Consider the following 12,538-nt stretch of genomic DNA (forward strand, 5'->3'; position numbering starts at 1 on the left):
GCCGGGCCCGCGCTCGCCCCGCCCCGCTCCGCCCCGCGCCCGTCCGTCAACTCTAGACGACCGGTGATTGGTAGAGCTCCGCCTTACCGCGACCTGTCGTGGTTGGTTCAGGAACCCATCCGTCAGGAGCCGCAGCTAGGCGGGGCTTCCTGGAGAGGCAGTGTAGCAACCTGGGTGCAGCACTCAAGGAGCGACGCCCAGTTCCGAGGTGCGGAAGAGAGTGAGAGAGCCCGTGCTTAAGAGCCCGAGATTCCTCCGGAGAGAAACCAGCGTACGCTCGGGTTCGGTCGCAGGGCCTGTCACAGAGCTCCCACCCTGCACCCTCACCAGAGGCCCAAAGGCCCAGGGAACGGAAAAGTCATTTCGGTGGGCATCTAGTGTCCGGGACAGTCAGCACCGCGGACGCCGGATACCAGAGGAAGGCAGAGTCCGCCGGAACCCCGAGCTGCCTGTTCCCATAGGCCGAGGTGGAGCGAAGGCCCCATCCCTGGGCAGCGTCGGCTCATTACACTGCGCTCCTTGTGCTTTGGAGAAGACCTCCCCCCCCCCCCCCAATAAAACTCGAGGTCCCAACCCTGCAGCAGCTCATACTTGCTCCCATTTGAAGAAAGACCCTGAAAGTCAGAAAAGTTGGTATTAGGGCGAAATGAAGTGTTCCACCCACTCAAGTAAGTAGGGTACATCTGTGTCAGACGCAAACAATGTTTCCAACACTCTGAAATGTCAAAGAAACGAGTAAGCACGTCCTCCTCTGAAAACCGATGGATGCAGGCCTGGGGGCGCGCGTTCACGTGTCGTCCGGAGCGCGAGCTCAGCTCGGCCGATGCGGCCAACAGGCAGATAGCCCGCTCGGAGCCTGCCAGAGCCCCTCACGGCCACCATGGCGGCTCTTGCGTGTCTTCACTGCGTTCAGCAGTCCGGCTTGCCTCCCTTACTCTGGGGAGCCCCCCCACCGGATCTGCCGCGTGTCCCGGCAACCGTTGCTAGGGGGCGGGGCTCATCTTGCCGCGGCCCCGGATGCCCGCGGCTTACGAATATTTGGATATTCAAATGAGACCCCGCCCCCGTTGCCATGGCGCCAGGGCCGCAACCCCTCCGCGGTGGAAAAAAGAAAGCCCTCATTTAAGAGAGCGACCGCCGCGGTGGAGGGGCCCAGGGATGCGCCCAGGACTTGGGCACCCTGGCCCACCCCTCAGGTGAGAGCTAGGTACCGCTTCTCCATGTCCTTTGTGCTAGGGGAAACCTGGGCCGAAGGGTGGGGCCTACATCTTGTGGGGCAGACACACTGGACTGAGTAAGCAATAAGTCATGAAGTGCAGTGGAAGGAGACAACTCTTACTTCTAAGTAAAGACAGTAAAAAGTGAAGAAGTTTGGGATCGGTCAAACCTGGATGGAGGTGTAGAGAGGCACCTGAAAAAAACTCCATAGGTATGGAAAGGAGTTCAGGAGAGGTGGGCCTACAGAAGATTCTGAACCACACACCCAGCATCCCCTTTAGGCGTGGAAGAAGCAGCAGGATTTGGGTGAGGACCGTGCCTTAGTTTGCACTAGGTGACCCAGAGGAACCCTGGACTGTCTTCCTCATTGTCTGAGCTTCATCCACCACTAAAGTGGTTACAGGAGGTTCAAGACCAAGCCCCCAGCTAACAGCACTCCATTCTTCTACCTGTTTGCTTCTGAGCTGACTTTGGCCAGCTTAACCAGGTGCTACAGAGCACAGTGACATAGCCAGGAAGCTAATCTAACTCTCTCTTACAGGTATTACATGTAGACACATGTGGCCCTCTTGCCCGGATGTTTGACCTACAACAGGAGCCAGGAACCTGCAGGTGGGGCCTCAGCCAGAGAAGTGGGTGGTTAGAGGGAATGTCTGCTATCTTGGTCCTGACCTTGACTCAAGAGACCAGTACTGAAGAAGGATCCACAGCCAGATCTGGGGCAGCCCAGGGAACTGTCAGTAACCGCTGGCTGCTGGTCCATATAGGCATCTTGCCCAGTATCCCTAGTCTTACAACCTTAAAACAATATTCTTTACCATATGTGTGTGTATGTGTGTGTGTGTGTGTGTGTGTGTGTGTGTGTGTGTGTGTACCACAGAGGCCAGAAGAGGGCATCTGATCCCTTGGTTACAGGCATTTGTGAACCACCCACTGTGGATGCTAGGAATCAAACACAGGTCCTCTGTACGAGCAGTCAAATGCTCTTAACCACTGAGCTATCTTTCCAGCCCCAACTCATAGCCTTTGTGAAGCCCAAGATGGCAAAGACTGGAGCCAGTACTCATTGCATGGACACTGTGGAAAACAAATACAGAACCAAAGAAAGGAATAGAGAAATCACTCAGACAGTAAATTGCTTGCTTTGTAAGCATGAAGACTTGAGTTTGATCCTCAGAATTCACATATAAAACGCCAGGCATGGTAAAGTGATCTTATATTCCAGCACTGGGGAGACAGACAGGCAGGTGCCTGGAATTTGCTGGCAAGTCAGCTTAGCCTATTTGGTGAGCCACATGCCAGTGAGAGACTTTCTCTCAAAAAAAAAAATGCTAGACGGTGGTGGCGCACACCTTTAATCCTAGCACTCGGGAGGCAGAGAAAGGTGGATCTCTGTGAGTTTGAGGCCAGCCTGGTCTACAAGAGCTAGTTCCAGGACAGGCTCTAAAGCTGCAGAGAAACCCTGTCTTGAAAAACTAGAAAAAAAAAAAAGGAGGACGGCACCTGAGGAATGGCACCCAAGGTGTCCTCTGGCCTTCACATGCACGCACACATATGTTCACACACATTTACACATACACATACAAATTATAAAACAGTTAAATACATCTCCCCCCCCCCAGCATATAGAAGGAAAGGGAGAGAAGTTATTAGCACAAGCAGGAAGTTTCAGCTGAAAGTAAGGGAGCAGAAATGTGCTGTCCAGTTATCTAGACTGCTGAAGTGGCACAGGCCAGGCCACGTCAGGCTGGGTTGCGGGGCTATGTGAGAGTTGACCTAATGGCTTTGTGGGCCATTGATGTGAACTAGAGCCTTGTAAACTAGGAGATTTGGCTCTCTGGCTCTCCTGACAGGTTGGATGTGGATGGACCCAGCCTGGGATGGATCCCAGGGACCTCGGCCAGGCACAGCTAGTATCCGGGTACGCGAGCTGAGCTGGCAGGGCCTAACCAACCCCTGCCCACAAAACAAGAGACGGGGCAGCCACGGGGATATCCACAGGGAGCGGCGGGTGGAAGAGCACCTTTCCCCTGCTCGGCTGGTAAGTGATTGGGGCCTGAGGCTCCACCGTGGGTCTGCATGAGACGGCATCCTGGCACCCCTTCTGCTGGTATCCAGCTTTCCCTCTGCTAGGTATCTCTTACCTTTCCACCAGTAGGGTCCCTGCCAGCAGCCCAAGTGACACAAGCATCCCCAGGCATTGAGATCACACATGGCACTGTTGGGCCAGGATTCCGTAACTATTGGCTGAGGCCTGTGCTCAAGCAGACAAGAAGCCTCTTATTCAAGAGCTAATGTTGCAACAGGGAGAACTAGGAAGTGGCATATTGGGATGCTGAAAGGGCAGCTGGTCATGGCGCATGACTCCCCTCCCAAGGCTAGAGTTCCTCAGTCTCCTCTCAACCTACCTGAGGTAGGATCTGTCCTTGGTATGCTGGCTATATTGGCATCAGGTAAAGACTATTCTCCACATCCAGCTTATGAGTGTACCGCATCCCTGAGTCCTGAGGTTTTGTAGAGTCCATCTGGACAACCCTGAAGCTCCCAGGATTTAGAGTTTGCTATCCACTCGTGGCTGACCACTATGAAGGAGGGAATCATGGTAGTTGGTATCACCAGGGACCTCCTCAGAATAACTGTTTAGCCTGCTAGGCCAGAGCCTGCATGTGTTCTTGCAAGGTGTCTCTTGATGCCGTAGCAGGTGTGGCCCACAATCCTGAGAGATCATGCTTATATTTCACATACAAAAAGGTCTTGCCCAGGCCGGGCGATGGTGGCGCACGCCTTTAATCCCAGCACTCGGGAGGCAGAGGCAGGCGGATCTCTGTGGACAGGCTCCAAAGCCACAGAGAAACTCTGTCTCGAAAAAGCAAAAAAAAAAAAAAAAAAAAAGGTCTTGCCCATCTACAAGGACAGATAGACCAGTAGGGCCCCACCCCTTGACTTCCAGCTTGAGTGTTTTTGTGTGTTCTCTGGTCCAGGTATGCTGTGGCTGGGTGCTGCTTACCAGGGTTCTGGGCTCCAACTGCATTGTTGAATCTGTATGAAGGTCTCACCTGGAGACTGGCACCTCAAGGGCAGGCCCTTCCCTGATAGTCAATTACAACCTCTGCTCGTGTCATGCCCACCAGCCAAACTGTTATTGCAAGCCCAACCTGGATGAGGCAGGGGAACATTTGCCACCTGCTCCAGTAGGCACCTTTACAGAGTCCTCAGCCAAAAGCATGGAGAAAACTGGAAGTGACACCTGATGATTTCTGCAGCAGGCCCTGGCCCAGGTAGATGACCTCCAACTGGTGAGGGTGCTGGAGATGTGTGTGGACACCCGTAAGAACAGCCTGGGGAACTTCGGTGAGAGCCGCCAGTCACACCCATGCCCCTGTGACTGTCACAACTAGACCTTTCCATGAGCCAACTGTATTTTCTGGTTGTACATGAAAGCTAGCCAACACCCTGGACAGGATGTCCCTTTTCTTAAGAATGGACCATAGAAATAAGACATATACTCGACTTAGAAGTTTTAGCGCAGGGTATGTATTCCGAAAGGACTTTCCAAGGACCACACCCAAACACCAGTACCAATATGGACAAATAGCAAAGGTACTATGCTCCCATGCAAGGTGCTCCCAGAACTTATCTGGAATGGATTTGGATTATAGACACATTGCACAAATGTTATATTAATCCCTTATGTATCTTCCTCCAGAATCCCCTCTGCAATTGCTACAGCAGAAATCTTTCCATTCTCTCTTTCATGCTTGTGCACATGCATACACACACACACACACACACACACACACACATTACCTCTGAGACACTTGTTTTTTAAATCTGAGCAACCATTCTTCTTGTTCACTAATGCTTCAGTGCCTGCTACTTCTTAGGGATACCATTATCTTAAATACTCTCAGTGTAATGATCCAAGTCAGAAAAGAACACCGATAGAGCACTCTTATCTATGTCACAGACCTTGTTCAAATTTCACCATCCATCCCAACAGTAAGGATTCTTGCTGTACAGGATAGTTGTGCATTTTCTTTGCTTTTCTCTGATTACCAGTGAAGTTAAACACCTCCAATCCCGGTTAGCTTGTTTTTCAATTTTGCAATTTAAGTGTTTGACAGCTCAGTGCAATATCTCTGTGCACCTGTGAGATCAGGGGGCACCAGCTCTTTGTTGGGGCCTTCTAGGACATCCTAGACACCTCTTTACATCATTTAGGGATTCTGTGTCTAGGGCCAGAGTCTCACCCTAAGAAGCTTTGGGAACAGGGGCCTGGAGCTTTAGGCTGTGCAGGACATTGGCAGGGCATTCCTGAGACTTGTTACGTAATGTTGCATGTTGAAAGACCTCCAAAGGGGTACTTCAGGTCCTGGGATCGATGAGGGGATGTGCTCAGGGCTCACCTTATCCATGCCAACTTTGCTCCCCTTCTTAGAGTCAGGTCCTTGCCAGTGTGTTCACCTTTCTACACCTGTTTTACCTGTGCTAGGCTGCACCCGGGTGGAAGGACATGCAACCCCTACATGGCAAGGGGAGAGAAGGCTCAGAACATCTGGGCCAGTTCCTGCACAGGCCCCAGAGAATGGGTCCCTCTATGAGCCAGAAAAGGCCATGTGCCTGTGAACAATCCCTCTTGGGGGTGTGGGGAACACTGCAAAGAAGTGGGCAGGATTGTTGGGGCTAGGCCAACCTCTCCTTCCTGTGGCCCACAGGAGTGCACCTCCCTAACCTGATCCAACTGAAGCTGAACCACAGCTGCCTGGGCTCCCTCAGGTGAGAGCCTGGTCTAGGGCAAGCAGGGGCTGGGCCTGGAACTCAGCTGCTGCAGGCTGCCCCTACTGTCAAGATTCTGTTCCACCCTGTCGACCCTTGGAGGGTGAAGGCTGCCATCAAATGGTTTTAGAGACATTTCTTCAGGTGTGGGCTCCGTGGAAGGGAGGGAGGGAGGACTCCAGGGTAGGATCCTTTCTGGGTGGGTCCCACGTGTCCCGCCTTCAAAGTATCTTAGGGTCTTTGGCTCCTATTTTGACACCCTGCAGTGAGGCATGTCCCTCTTCTCATCCTCAGGGGGAAGCACCTACCAAATGAGAATGATACAAAAAAGCCAAAGCCAGGGTTCTAGTCAAGGTGGTCATAACCAGGTGCTGTGGCTGATAAGCCAAGTGTATGCTTCAACCTTCAGCAAAGTGAGGGTTTTCTGGCAGATAGCCCAAATCAGTCTATACTTGGAGGCTCCGGAGCTCCCTTACCTCATATTGCAACCCAGCCATCAACTACACCCTAAGGGCCAGGAGCTGAAGGAAGTGGCTAGTGCCCCCAGGAAGAAGAGAAGGTAGGAGCTGCCTCCAAGCTGACCCTCCACTAGAAACCAAACCCAGCAGAACATGTATTCCCTGGTCGGGCTGAAGTGTCGAGAAAGCTTGGTGTTCTCAGAGTTCTTAGGAACTAGCTTAAAAGATGGCAATCAAAATGCAAGGCCACCTTGTGGTTCTGTCCCACTGGACTAGAAAGAACAAAGGTAGGGGCTGGAGAGATGGTTCAGCAGTTAAGAGCATTACCTGCTTTTCCAAAGGTCCTGAGTTCAATTCCCAACAACCACATGGTGGCTCACAATCATAAGTAATGATGTCTGGTGCCCTCCTCTGGCCTGCAGGCATATACACAGACAGAATATTGTATACATAATAAATTTTAAAAATTTTTTAAAAAAAGAACAAAGGTAAGAGAATAGCAGACTGTATCTGGTAGTTTGAACAAAGATGCTTGTAAAGATGCTGCTGCCTCAAACCTAGAAGTGTAAGGCAGAGAAATTATAGTTAAAATTTTAGAAAGAAGCTAGGGATGTAGTTTAGTTAGTAGAGCAAAGTCCTGGATTCAATTCACCGTAACACACACACACTGTCTCCTTCTCTCTTTCTCTTAAGTTTTTAACTATCTGAATTGGACTCCAAGTGTAGCATCCAGCTGTTCCCAGTTGATTTCCTTACATTGCTGGTTAACAAATAAAGCACTAAACAGAATTCAGCAAAGCAACGAAGATGCATGCACAAATGCAGGCAAAGACAAAAAAGCTGATGCTTCAGCAGCAGCCATGGAGGAACAGATGTCAAGGAGTCACCTGGTCCTGAAGCCCAACAGCCCTTTCTAGGGATGACATGGGACCTAAGTTTCCAGCTGTGTATCTGGAGTCACGTGATGTTCTAGCAGATGGCTCTTCCCCCAGATTAACAGAGAAGTTTTCTAGGTCTGAGTAAACAAATTTTCTCAAAGAACAATAAAGGTATGTTTTTAAAAGGCAGCTAAAGCCGGGCGTTGGTGGCGCACGCCTTTAATCCCAGCACTCGGGAGGCAGAGGCAGGCGGATCTCTGTGAGTTCGAGACCAGCCTGGTCTACAAGAGCTAGTTCCAGGACAGGCTCCAAAGCCGCAGAGAAACCCTGTCTCGAAAAACCAAAAACAAAAACAACAAAAAAAAAAAAAAAAAAAAAAAAAGGCAGCTAAAATAAAATAAAGGATGCTGGGAATGGTGGCACATATCTTTAATCCAGCACTCAGGAAGCTAAGGTAGTTTGATATATGTAAATTCAAGGCCAGCATGGTCTACAAAGTGAATTTCAAGCCAGCCAGGGCTACACAGTGAAACCCTGCAAACAAACAACAAAGAAACAAATAAATGATGGAAAATATGACCGAGAAGCAAAGATACTATAAAACTAAGAAATAATGAGACTGGGTATAGTGGTACAGGCCTGTGACCTCACACTCAGTCATCCTCAGTTCCATAGATAGTAAGTTCAAGGCCAATCTGGAATACGTGAGAGCCTGTCTCAAAACAATGAAAACCTTAAGAAACAAAAAATAATCCCAGAGGTGGTGATACACGCCTTTTATTCCCAGCACAAGGGAGGCAGAGACAAGCAGATCTCTCTGAGTACCAGTCTGGTCTACAGAGTAAGTTCAAGGACAGGCTCTAAAGCTACATAGAAAAATCCTGTCTTGAAATTCAAAAAGAAAAAAAAAAAGAACATAAAATAGTACTTAAAACAAAATAATTCTACAGGAAATCACAAATGTTTGAAAAGACCCTCAGCAGTTTGATTACAGCAATGAAAAGCAGCGGAATTTTGAGTTTTCACTTATCTAATCCTGCAGCTAGGCTAGTTGGCGTTTACCACCCTGTAGTGATTAAAAATGAACAAACATTCGTAACAGGAAACTGAATAACAGCATCCCATAAACTGCTCTTGTAACATAGATGGCTGCAAAGATGAGCATTAAATATTAAAGTCACAGGCAGTGCTGTAAGAGATGGGAAATAATTTCAATGTAGTTTGTCATTTCACCCGAAGCTGAGCTAATGTAGCCCCTGAAAATAAGCACCACCATGCACACAAATGTTCTGAATACATGGGCTGGAACTGCCACCCAATGAATGGCTTCCTGCTAGCAGGGCTGGGACAAGCATCTTTTTTACTCAGTGCCACTTACATGTTCTGATACTCCACAGATAACTGGGTACTGTTAAAAATTATTTGGATGCGTCTGTTTCATACACTCCATTGCTCATCATTCTGTCCTTGCTAGAGATGCTGGATTTCGATTCCTGTACCATGTGCTAATTTATTCTCTTTTCTTGTTGATTAGCAGGAATTATCTGGTGCATTTTCAACTTTGCAGTATGTCTTTTCAGCCTAGAGATGGCCACCTGTGCAGAGCCCTTTGTTTAGGAATTCTGATCATTAGCTGGTCTCTTACCTCAGTGCCATCTTACCTGTATAACTTGAGTCAGAGCTAGCTCTTCTCTGCTGCCCTTACTCCAGGCTGACCCTGACTGTCCTGAGCACTTCCTTATCCTTGCGCTTCAATCTTATAACCTGGTCATGCCAGTGGGCTTCGGACACTCGTGCATGCAAATCTTTTGTGGTTTTAAACCTGGAATTTAGAAAGATTTATGTACTAGTTTGGGCATACTTGTTAAGTTAAATATGTCCATGCATATGGCCTCTTTCCATTAGTATGTTTTGTGTATTTAAATGGAGTTTTCAAGTTTGCTCTCTGTAGTGTGCCAGTGAGCATGCTCACAAAAGACTACATTAGCTTATTTCATATCAGCCTGAACTAGAGAAATTATTTCATACTACTCTAGAGCAAAGCCCAGGGACACACCAGTGAGAAGACATCACCATCCCCAGCTTGCTGTGGTGACAAGAAGTCCTGGGGTGGGTTAGCTCAGTAGTCAGACTCACAGCAAAGGCCCGGATCGTATAGGTGAGATAAGACCCTTTGTCACTTTGCCTGTGCTATCACAGGGCAGTTACTACAGACTTCAGTAGAGGTGACTAGAGAGTATAACTATTTTCCTGGGGCCACTTCGTAGGAACATAAACAGGATTCAGCAGTACATTTGCCTAGGTTGGGCTGGATGCAAGTAGGGCAGGATGTTCCTTCCCAGGCTACTGGGGAAATCTGCCCAGTTTGATCACTGTCTGTATGTACTGATCATTCTTGTCTTGTAGAGCTATCATCAACCTCCAACTTCATCTTCCCATGGTACCCTTCTAGTATGTCCATTTTTTCCCCATTTCACTTATAGGGTCTACTCTGCTCCAACATGACCTCATCCCAACTAACTAGAGCCACAGTGACCTTGTTTCCAAATACAGCCATGCTCTGAGGTTCCAGAGGTCAAGGCTTCAAATGTGACCTGGGGGCACCTTCATCTACAGCAGGGGCTTTTTACCCAAAACAGTATAGGTGAAATCCCCAGAACTCTTTTCCACACAGCTGGTAAGAACTGTATCTGTCACAGTCTCTTCTTCCCTAGTTATTATCTAGGAGATGGGAATTATAGTTATGGTGGACCAACCAGCTCCCCACCAATCCCCTGCCCCAGGACCAGGTGATACTAGACTCCTATATACTGCACAGTGACTATGGTTGTAAATGCCATCTTGTTTTGGTTTTTCATTGCTTTTTTTCTTTTTGGGTAATTATTGAAAATATGAAGAAATATTATACTGCCAGGTGAGGTGGTTCACAGCTGTAATCACAGCACTTAGGAAGCTGATGAAGATATATTGCCATTAGTTTGTGGTCAGACCAGGCTCCAGAGTGAATTCTGGCCCAGTCTGGTCTGCAGAATAACATCCTATCTCAAAAAAGTTGAAAGGAAGGATGGGAGAGAGGGAGGAAAGGAACACATAGCAAAGCTTTTAGTTAGCAGAAACTGGACTGAAGATACTATTCAGTAAATAGAGTACTTCGCTAATGTGGACAAAGCTCTGGTTAGATCCCCAGCACTACACAAACCAAGCATTGTGGTACAAGTCTGTAGCCCCAGCATGTGAGAGCTACATACACATCATCCTCAGCTATATACATTGAATTTGAGGTCAGCCTGGGATACATGAGACTCTTCCTGGCTTGTGGTTTACCGGCAAGGTTCCGGTGCATCTGTGGCATCTGATTGACTCTGCCTGCTCTCTCCTCTTCTATCTGCTTGGAACTCCCACCTTGCCCTATTCTGCACTGCAATAGACCTAAAGCAGCTTCTTTATTAACCGATGTTATTCACAGCATGCAGAGGGAAATCCCACATCACCTCCCCTTTTCTGTCTAAATAAAAAGGAAGGTTTTAACTTTAACATAGCAAAATTACATACAACAAAACAATTACCAAACAAGAATTATAGTTACAGGCCGGGCGGTGGTGGCGCACGCCTTTAATCCCAGCACTCGGGAGGCAGAGGCAGGCGGATCTCTGTGAGTTCGAGACCAGCCTGGTCTACAGAGCTAGTTCCAGGACAGGCTCCAAAGCCACAGAGAAACGCTGTCTCGAAAAAACCAAAAAAAAAAAAAAAAGAATTATAGTTACAATATTTGTATCTACTTTATCTTTCATCATAACTAAGGAAAACTATTACTATCTATTCTTCAACTCCATCAAAGACTCCAGAAGGATATATTACCTAAGTAAACAGGAAGTACATTGTAAACAACTTCTAAAACTCTAGAATTGACAGAGACATCTCACTGCGTGGACAGTCACCCAAAGTTCTTCTGTACCATTGGAGCACCCATCTTTGGTCTACAGGCCCATCGTATCTAGCAGACTTTTCCATGAAGCAGGAAATTTGAAAGACAGTTCTGCCTGTATTGGCAGTTTGTCAGTCACTTTCTTCTGTGTCCTGCAGAATATCTAGCAGACTTTTCATGAAGCAGGAACTCCGAAGGACCATCCCACCTTTAAGCAAGTTCAGCGGTCATTTCTCTGTGAGTCCTGCATGTCCAGTTCATACAGCATAACATCAAACAGTCCAGGCAAGAGCAGTTTCTTGCCCAAATGGCTACCAAACTCAATGAGGAGCCTCTTCAATGCCCATCATCCTTTTGAAGTAGATTGGTGCTGTCAGGAGCAGATGTGTCTAATTGTCATGAAAAGTCCCAAGTTCTTAAATGCCATATTCTGTAGATCTTTGAAAGGTTTGAAGATTATCTATCTAAGTGAAACATCTCTCTATATATCTAGAAAAACCTAACTAACATGACTACAAGCTTAACTATTATAGATGATTATCTATTAACCTATATTTCTTAATTATACATTACATTTTTAAATGAGCTGCACAAACACAATACCTTAATCAAGAGCAGAGATATACATATAACAAAACTGACCTTAAATTTGCATCAATAGACCAAAATCCTTACCAATGAAAAGCATTCATCTCTATATCATACCCTCCTTTAAATGTAAACAAACATTTAAAAACAATATTTGGGAATTTGGGTGTAGTTCTCTCCAAGCTGCTTCCTGCTTTGGAAGAAGTATTTGGGGGGGGGGGTTCACAGAGACCATTAGCCTGGAAGAAATCCACAGGTTCTCATCTTTTGTGGAAACAAAGGCAGAACCTCTTTTCCAAAGCAACATATCCTTAGACCCAAATTTTGAAGTCAAGATACCTTTAAAATATATATGTTGGGGGCTGGAGAGATGGCTCAGTGGTTAAGAGTATTGCCTACTATTCCAAAGGTCCTGAGTTCAATTCCCAGCAACTACATGGTGGCTCACAACCATCTGTAATGAGGTCTGATGCCCTTTTCTGGCCTGCAGACATATACACAGAGTATTATATACATTATATGTTTATGTATATTTGTTGGTTTAGTTTAGCAGCCTGTACAATGAAATGTCTCTGTGTGCTTAGCTCATTCACAGTAAAAAATTCAAAGGAAACACAATAATATATATACTTATTCTTCATCTTTATGTGTATTTTTCATCTTTATGTGACTTTTAATCTATGACTGTCTGTACT

The 12,538-nt window shown here is 47.2% G+C and overlaps 1 protein-coding gene across 1 annotated transcript in view; it reads left to right on the forward strand.

Annotated features, from left to right (window-relative positions):
* Positions 1–1,130: 1,130 nt before the first annotated feature.
* Positions 1,131–12,538, forward strand: part of Lrrc56 (leucine rich repeat containing 56) — a 23,319-nt gene continuing 11,911 nt past the window's right edge. Inside the window, exons 1-5 of the mRNA XM_026781116.1 lie at positions 1,131–1,196; positions 1,760–1,830; positions 3,072–3,259; positions 4,482–4,569; positions 5,934–5,994. Coding sequence (XP_026636917.1) covers positions 3,077–3,259; positions 4,482–4,569; positions 5,934–5,994 — 332 coding nt within the window. The 5' untranslated portion in view covers positions 1,131–1,196; positions 1,760–1,830; positions 3,072–3,076. The remainder of the gene's footprint in view (positions 1,197–1,759; positions 1,831–3,071; positions 3,260–4,481; positions 4,570–5,933; positions 5,995–12,538) is intronic.

This window comes from Microtus ochrogaster, chromosome 8 (assembly GCF_000317375.1).
Source record: "Microtus ochrogaster isolate Prairie Vole_2 chromosome 8, MicOch1.0, whole genome shotgun sequence".
Taxonomy (NCBI): domain Eukaryota; kingdom Metazoa; phylum Chordata; class Mammalia; order Rodentia; family Cricetidae; genus Microtus; species Microtus ochrogaster.